Source organism: Ctenopharyngodon idella, chromosome 4 (genome assembly GCF_019924925.1).
Source record: "Ctenopharyngodon idella isolate HZGC_01 chromosome 4, HZGC01, whole genome shotgun sequence".
Taxonomy (NCBI): Eukaryota; Metazoa; Chordata; class Actinopteri; order Cypriniformes; family Xenocyprididae; genus Ctenopharyngodon; species Ctenopharyngodon idella.
In genome coordinates, this window is record NC_067223.1 from 3,101,527 (window position 1) to 3,110,947 (window position 9,421).

At 33.5% G+C, this 9,421-nt stretch overlaps 1 protein-coding gene across 1 annotated transcript; it reads right to left on the minus strand.

The window, feature by feature from the left end:
* Positions 1–3,297: 3,297 nt before the first annotated feature.
* On the minus strand, positions 3,298–8,712 carry slc35e3 (solute carrier family 35 member E3). The gene is made up of 5 exons (XM_051890115.1): positions 8,073–8,712; positions 7,362–7,472; positions 6,362–6,520; positions 6,021–6,103; positions 3,298–3,824 (listed from the first exon to the last, which is right to left on the minus strand). Exons 1-5 carry the CDS (start codon positions 8,484–8,486, stop codon positions 3,638–3,640), a joined length of 954 nt encoding a protein of 317 aa, XP_051746075.1. The 5' UTR covers positions 8,487–8,712; the 3' UTR covers positions 3,298–3,637.
* Between the last annotated feature and the right edge of the window lie 709 nt (positions 8,713–9,421).

The window sequence follows — 9,421 nt, forward strand, 5'->3', positions numbered from 1 at the left end:
GGTGTAAACATTACACAATAAAGTGAAAGCGAGTTGAATATTATTTCACGGTTTATGTTTGCTGTTTCACTGTTGTTTGAGTAATGCGTTTAAAGTAGCTCAGGTTTACTATGCAAAATTGCTTTTATATTTTCAGGTTAACATGAGAGTATTAATTATGTTGTTGTAAAAAGTTTGTTTCCTTATTTTAATATTGCATAACAGCTGCCGAGTTCCGCATATATCAGGTAATATGTGTGAAATTATTAAGAGAATATGACAACAGAGTAGAAGTAATACCAAAATTGGTATATAAAAAAGTACATTTAGTTGTAGAATATGCCTGCTTATTTAAAAAAACAAACAAACTGCATTTTAAGTAGAAAACATGTAATGAAAATGAACAGTTCAGGGCAAAGGTTTGATTAAAGAACTCAAATAAGAGATTTAGTAAAAAAAAAAAAAAAAAAAAAAAGATTTTAATTTTATAAAAGTTGGGTGACAAACAGCACTTAGGGACATTAGCTAATCTGCCTTTTTAAATGCTTCAAAGTATATTTTCGCATACTTGTATTATTTTAAATTAAATATACAATTAAGTTTAAACCTAATCCTCTTGGGTTTAATTTAGTCCATGTTTTAATTGTTACATGACACATTAAAACACATTATCACTTATTTACATACTTATGTGTTCATTTATGATCACTTAATAATATTAGGCTAAATGCCACTAGTATAATGAATTCCTCCTTTGATTAATGAACTATTTTTGATTCTGTTGTTAACTGAGAACTTTCATCAGTTATTTTGATTTGTTGATGAGTAATGATGATCTGTGAAGACTGTTGTCATGACATGACCCTTGTACACCATTGTGAATGATAGACCATCGGTTAGCTAACTACACAGAAACTTGCTAGTTCGGGGAGGTACTGTTTACTGAGTGAAATCGGTTCTGTAGAGGACGAATGCTTTGAAAACATGTCTTGTACAGTCCCTGTGACAGGATCTGATCTTTAGTGCCCATGGGAGAATGACTCAAGAGTTCATTTTAGTACAACATGTTCCTTTACGCTCAACATGTTTGGGCTTGTACATCTGTAATAATGAGGAAATTCCATGGACCATTGAAGTCATCAGAAAAGCTAATGATTTAATTAATGTAAGTAAGGATAAAGATAAATCCTAAGATTAAGGTTTAAGGCATTTACACATTCAAAAGTTTGGAAACACCTTCTCCTGTTTCCCACATGTTAGAATAGTAAAGTTATTCAATATGCAACAACACAAATGGAAGTTTGGGAATTATGTAGTAAAAAATGCAAACTTGTTCATTCTCTCTACACACTTTGAGTTGCTTCTTAGAGGCTCTTGGGATGCTTTTAACCAGTATTGAAGGAGTCCCCAAGTTTTATATGCATCTGTTGGCTTTTCCCCCTTTTAAACCTTTTAAAATAAATGTACACAGTTCAAAAGTTTGGGATCAGTAAGATTTTGTTTTAAGATTTTTGTTTCCAGCAAGGATGCATTACATTGATCAAAATAGGCAGTAAAGACATCTATTTCAAATAAATGATGTTCTGTTGAACCTTATAATTGATATTTTCACAAAAATATAAATCATTACTGCTTTCAACATTGATAAGAAATAATTCTTGATTATATTAGAATGATTTCTTAAGGATCATGTGACACTGAAGACTGGAGTAATGACTGCATCACATGAATAAATTACATTTTACAGTATATTAAAATGGAAAACAGTTATTTTAAATTTTAATATTTCACAATTACTGTTTTTACTGTACTTTTGATCAAACAAATGCAGCCTTGGTGAGAAGAGACTTCTTTCAAAAACATTTAAAAAAAATCATACATATGCCAAAGTTTTTGTAAATAAACATGTAGACAGTTTATTACATTAAAAGGTTTTAAATGTTGTTTATATTAGTTAACATTAGTTAATGCACTGTGAACTAACATGAACAAACAATGAACAGCTGCATTTTTATTAACTAAAGTTAACAAACATTAACAAATACAGTAACAAATGTATTGCTCATGGTTAGTTCATGTTAGTTAATACATTAACTGATGTTAACAAATGATCCACCAAAAATGAAATTTCCATCATCATTTACTTTCCCCTTAAAGGGTTAGTTTACCCAAAAATGAAAATTATGTCATTAATTATTCACCCTCATGTCGTAAGACCTTCGTTCATCTTCAGAACACAAATTAAGATATTTTTGAAAAAAATCAGATGGCTCAGTGAGGCCTCCATTGCCAGCAAGACAATTAACACTTTCAGATGCCCAGAAAGCTACTAAAGACGTATTTAAAACAGTTCATGTGACTACAGTGGTTCAACCTTAATATTATAAAGCGACGAGAATACTTTTTGTGCACCAAAAAACAACAAAATAATGACTTTTCAACAATATCTAGTGATGGTCGATTTCAAAACACTGCTTCATGAAGCTTCAAAGCTTTTCGAATCTTTTGTTTCGAATCAGTGGTTTGGAGCGCCAAAGTCACGTGATCTCAGTAAATGAGGCTTTGTTATGTCATAGGTGTTTTGAAATTTCAACAGTTCACATGACTTTGGCAGTTTGATACGCGCTCCGAACCACTGATTCGAAACAATAGATTCATTAAGCTTTGTGGCGAGAGATTGCTCAAAACTGCACATACGTCGAACGCCTGTGTATGCGTACGAGTCAAATGAAGTATACTTGTGCATTCGACTGTGCGCGTACAATAGCGTACGCAGAAAAAAAATGAAGTATACCCAGGGCTTAAGTCGTTACAAACCTGTATTTCTTTCTTCTGCGGAACACATTCTTTTTGAAGCAATTCTTTTTTAAACAATTTTGAAGAACACTGAGATCTAAACAACACTGAAGCCCATTGACTTTCAGTGTATAAACAAACAAACACTGATACATTTCTCAAAATATCTTCTTTCAAGCTCCACAGAAGAAAGTAGGTTTTGGGTGAACTATCCCTAAAGCGGCATAATTTTCAGCATCTTGGTTTACCACATCACTTTCGAAACTGGGACAAGTCTAATATTCACACAAAAAAAGCTTATCCTGGAGACAGGACTTTGGAATGTGACTATGTTTAAGTTGCACATTGCAAAAGAGAAAAACATGTTGAAAAACCCTCATCATGAACTGAACAAATGATTGACATTCCATTTCATAGACACTCAAGCCTTTTTGCCAAGTAGGCAGTGACCCTTGTCCTAAAAGTTGTGACTAGACTCAATATAAGATAACATTCCATTCTTGAAAAATGAGACCAAAAAAGTTGTCTGTTACTTTCTATAAAAAGTTTTATTGTTGTACAGACCATTTGAAAATACATCAAGTAAAACTTACAAAATAACAAAAAGGAAATGTCTCAACATTCAGAGTTTTTGCCTCAAACGGTCAGCTCCAGCATGTTTGTTTGCAAATACTGAATACTTGTAATAAAATTTAAACTCTTAAAAAGATTGAAATGCTATTAAAATTTCTCAGCCTCAATGGCACAAGCCTACTTCCTTCCAGTCTACGTTTTGGTTAGTCTTCACGCTCCTGTGCAGGAGCCATCGCTATCTATTCCTGAACAAATCAGGCACTGAACACTGATTGGCACATCAGCGGGCCTATGGTCTCTGTGTTAGCCTGCTTTTGCCCTCCTCCTGCTCTGCCAGTTTGAAATGGGTGTATGCCAGGATGCCAATGAGGGTGCAGAGGATGCCCAGACCTTGGTTTAAAGACAAGGGGTCCTGGAAGAGAACATACCCACCCAGTAATGTGATGCAGAACTTGAAGTGTCCAAACATGTTGTAGCTTTGAAGACAAATGTTAAGGGATCTTGTTTGACAGTGACTTTTAGAGATCTGTTGAGACTTATGACTTTCCCTTGAGTCACAGGCTAAGGACATGTGACTTGAGCTTCAGAGATGAGTCACTCATAGAAAGAGCTTCTAAATGATTCTTTATGAATGTTAACATTCTTTGGACCACTTTATATTTAGGATATTTGTGTTTTTTAGTTAGGAGACATAATTAAGATGAACTTTTTCTGACACAGTTTAACTCTGAGATCATTGTCATATTTTATTTAAAAAAAACTATAGTGAATAAACTGTATTAATGAATAAAATGTTCAAGGTGTCTGAATAAAATTTGGTTTGACTATATGTAAAAAAAGTTAATACATGAAAAAATAAGTACAATCTGTTAATAAAATAACAGATGTTATTTTTAATATTGATTTATGACTATACTATAAACCCAAATAAGTTGGCAAAACTCAAAAAAATCAGTTACATCAAAGTTTTTAAGTTAAGAAATTCTAAGTTTAACTAAACAGAACTGGCAGACTTTTATTTTGTACTAATATATATTTATTGCTCTTAACTTAAAATTATCATGTAATCTCAACTTGAATATTTTTAGTAGTGGAAACTTGGCTATCTTTAATTAGCTACTTAATTAGCTACAGTAAATGCTAACTTGCTAATGGGTAACAATTATTTGGTAGCATTAGCATAGCACAGGTAATACAGACAATTTAACATAGACCTGTTCTCAAACTAAGCTCATGCTCCACTCGTCACCATGATGGTAACCCCCCAAAAAACCCAACATAACAGACACTTTTAAATTAGTATAACAAAACATTAATCACTATGAAATCCCCCACTTAACATTAATCTTGGCCCAAAAAAAAAACATTATATAACACTTAATTTTAGCATTTACTCTCCCTTTTAAGTGTCATGGCAAAGCATACTGGGAAATAGAAATCCTAGCCCAGTTTCTGTTAAATTTAAGTTTGTCTAAATTAAAAGACACAAGTTCATAAAACTCAAAACAATGAAACAATTCAGATTACTTAAAATATGTCAGTTTTGTGAACTCAAAAGAAAAAGAAAGTTTTAAATATCCATAAAAGTTTATTTGATTTAACTAATTTGTTTAATTTAAGTTTACCCTACTCAAACCAATTAATTTTTTGAGCATTAGAGTTTACAGTGGGTCTTGTGAATATGTACAAATGTAAATAAATCTGTTCAAAATTAAAAAAAAAAAAAAAAAAAAAGGTTAATAAAACATGTTATTTTTAATATTGATTTATGGCTATATCAGTCTTGTGAATATGTAAACATGTTAATTATGGCAACACTTTACAATAAGGTTTCATTAGTTAACTTTAGTTAACATGAACTAAGAACAAACAATACTTTTACAACATTTAATAATCTTATTTAATGTTAATTTCAAAATTTACACTATTAAAATTAAAAAGTTGTATGTTAACATTAGTTAAAGCACTGTGAACGGACATGAACAACTGTATTTTTATTAAATAACATTAACAAAGATTAATAATTACTGTTACAAATGTACTGTTCATAGTTAGTTATGTTAGTTAATACATTAACAAATGAGACCTTGTAAAGTGTTACAATAAATCTGTTCAAAATACATGAGTATAATCAATTATTAAAATAACATGATTTTTTTAATACTAATTTATGGACATATCAGTGTTAAATCAACCTAATTTACATATATAAAATATATATTTAAAAGAAAGTTTGAAATCCCTTGGTTGACAGAATACTTAGCTAAAAAAGAGGCCTAAAAGTGCAGTTTAAAACATGAGATAAAGTGCTCCCTCTGCTGCTTACTTTGAGAAAGGTCTCACTCATGAACTCACTCTCAATGGGTGTATTCAAAACCATGAAATGCTTCTAGTATGGCTCAGGGATAAAAAATGTGCCTTGATTTACAGCTTCCCCTTTCATTGTTAAACAAGTGTGTAACTATGTGTTAACTATTTGCCCATCTTTCAGGCTCTGTAAGCAAACATTTGCTTGCATTATAGGCCTAACCTGACAATTAACAAAAAAGTCATGTTATAGAGCACAGTTTACATATATTTGTCTACAGGGTGTGTTTTGCACCAAGAATAGAAGAGAAGGAAATAGCCACAGCTGAATGAATGGTATTTTAGAGAAGTAGCAGAAAGGATACGTGACAGGAGATGTGTTCCCAATGATCCAGTAAATGGACAAATTAACCAGAAAGGCGATGACACCAGACAGCAGAACCATGACCTTGATGGAAAAAAAAAAAATATATATATATCAAGAATCAACAACTTGAAAATGCAGTTGATCTTAAATTGAGCTTTGTGAACATTTTACCCAATGGGGGGCTTTAAGCATGCATACATTTTTCCAGGAAATCTGGGCAATAACACAAGGCCTTCTCTGTGACTGTGTATTTGTATAAGTAGGAAATTCCTTTGGATAGGTGCAGAGGGAGTGTGTGAGCCAGTGAAAGAACAGGCACTTTCTTGCTCGCTCTCTTACCAGGGCCTGAAATGACCAGGGTCCAAAGATACCACCCTCCCCGCTCAGGGGTTCGAAGAACGGCACCAGGACCAAGAGAAATGCAGAAGACATGGGTGCCTGATAATACAGTAACTGCATAGAGTTCACCTGCAGCTCATGCTGTTTGGCACCGACCCACTATATTAGGAGAAATAAATGATTAATTATCATTAGCCAATCAAATGCAGCATAATCAATATCTGAATAATTAATGAGGGAAATTGCTATTTATGGTCAGGAATTTTACCAGGGATCCATGAAAGTACTTTTCACATTTTAGTACTTTTTAAATATATATATATATATATATATATATATATATATATATATGTTTATTTATTTAAAAAAAAAAACAGTTTTTTGTTGATTCGGGTTGCTTCTATAGATGTCATATGTCCAAAAGTTTGGGGTCGGTACGATTTTTTAAAATGTTTTTTAAATAAGTATCTCATGCTCACCTAGACTGCATTTATTTAATCAAAAATACTATAAAACAGTAATATTGTGACGTTATTACAATTTAATAGCCTTTTTTTGTTATTATTGCAATATATTTTAAAATGTAGTTTATTCCCGTGATGGTAAAGCTGAATTTCCAGCATCGTTACTCCAGTCTTCAGTGTCACATGATCCTTCAGAAATAATTTTTTTCAGGATTCTTTGATGGGGAAAAAAAGTCAAAAGAACAGCATTTATCTGAAATAGAAATGTTTTGTAACATCATACATATCTTTACTGTCACTTTTGATCAATTTAATGTATCCTAAATAATCAATAATCATAATATTAAACAATAATAATTTAAATAATAGTTTAATAATAAAATTAAATAATCAATGAAAGTTGTTATTACAGTAAATACCAGAATTTCTATATTGGAGGTCTCTAGGTTGACCAGTAGCCTGACTCCTGATTTATGGGAATGATGGAATATGACTTTTTCGATAAGGATACAAAGTGATAATGCCATAATACTTACCACTTGATACAGTGAAGTTACAAAGACCCCCAGTGTGGCAAAAATCATCCCCAGAAGATTGAACCTCACATCATAGTAAGAGTTCAGTATGACACCGAAAGTGATTGGCACCTTTTTATAACACACACACACACACACACACACACACACACACACACACACACACACAAAATCAATAAATTAGGTGTGGGAAAAGTGGTGTAAAAGCAGATCACAACTGCTATGTGACTTAACATATTTTGTTGATCCTGGAACAACATTCCAGTCTGAAAATTTAGTCTTAACCCTATTTCCTACCCATAACTTATACCTAAAATAAGAGGGGAAAGATAGGTGAATAACATTGATGTAGAAGCACCTAACCCTGGTTGCAAGCCTAAACTTGACATAAACGGTAAACTTGTGCCTCAAAACTGATTGGTTGATTGGAATGTTGTTCCAGGATCAACAAAGATGTTGATCCAGGAACATGTCTTACTTGTCAAAATCACGGTGACTATTAGGATCACAAGCATATATATATGCATATTTTTTGCATTTACAGTGTGGTTCACAAGTCTTGAGATATATAACAGCATAAAAGTGTTTTTTATGTTATCTGTCCAGATTTTAAATGTGGCCTCAGATTTCATGAACTACTGATATGTTAAGTAAACCTTTTGAATGACTTCTTAGACAATATGCCAGTCAAATAAATGAAAACGCACTTACTAGAGTCAGTTTAATCTTTGTGGAAAATGTCTTTCTGTAGTACATGGTCTGGATGACTATAATCACGGGTGTTGTCATGGCCTTGGCCAGCTGATATGTTCCTATAGTGTTGCTTTGGAGAGACAGATTCGTGAAAACAACAAAACCACAGAAACTCAGAGCCAGCAGGATGATTTTAGAAGGTCTGAGACTCTTGGGGGAGAATATATCCATCTTCTGGCATATATACAGCCCCAGCCATGTCACTACGAAATGAATGAGAGTCATGGTCATGTTGGGAAAGCCATAGTGCACATAGATCCATTTGTTAATGAACACTATGCAGATTGAAGACAGTAAGTTAGCCAGCAGTCCTGCAATTATCCGGCTGTTTCCAAACAAGTCAGAGATTCGCGTCGCCATAGCTGAACTCATTCAGACGCACTTTAGTCTTCTGGATGCAAATAATTCAGGAGAAACCGTGTCGGGTGTCTGCTTTGGTAATGCATCAGCAGAGAGATATACAACTCCGCTGCTTTCTGTTGCTGAATGTGTGAAAGCGGTTCAGAGGAGCTTTCATTCTAGGACTCCAGCGCCGCATTCACTCAAAGCGCTGCCACGAGCATGACGTACTTAAACGCGACGCGACCCTCGCAAATGAGGGACGTGATTGAAAGGTAACGGTCCAACGCGAAACTCTCGCGGGATTCACATGCGCACAAAAATAATAGCAACAATACGCATGCGCGAGAATTTCGCAGCAGGACGGTTACCTTCCTTAGGCACGGCCGCAAACGAAGGACACGCCACGTCAGTGCTCTTATGCGCTGTCTAGTGGACACAATAAGAAAATTATTTTACCAAAGATTTGCAAAAGATTTATTATAAGTAATTTATGTAAGTATTAGTGTGGTATTTTTTCCTTCTGCTTTAACGCTAAGTTTTATAACTGTCGCTACAATCTTTGCAAAACGTTTAAACACTATTTTAGAGGACGACATAGCCTTAAAAACAGACACATTTAAAACAATATTTGGTTGGTTCTTCAGAGTTAGTGAGGGATGCTAGTTATATGCTTTTCCTGGACTTTTTAAAAACTTCAAAAAAATTGGTTTAGGGGACCTGTTCACTAAAGCAGTCAAAACTCTATATGCCCACGGTAATTCATCTATAAAGCACATAGTACCTCTCCAAGATTTGAACTTCAGCGGGGAATATGTCAGGGATGCCCTATTTTGCTACACCTGTTTATATTGATTACTAACTATAACTAGTAATTACATTAAGAATAGTGCATTACAAGCAATTACTATCATGGTAAGCGGATTTTCCTTAAAAGTTCAGACCAGGGACCAGTTGCATAAATATAA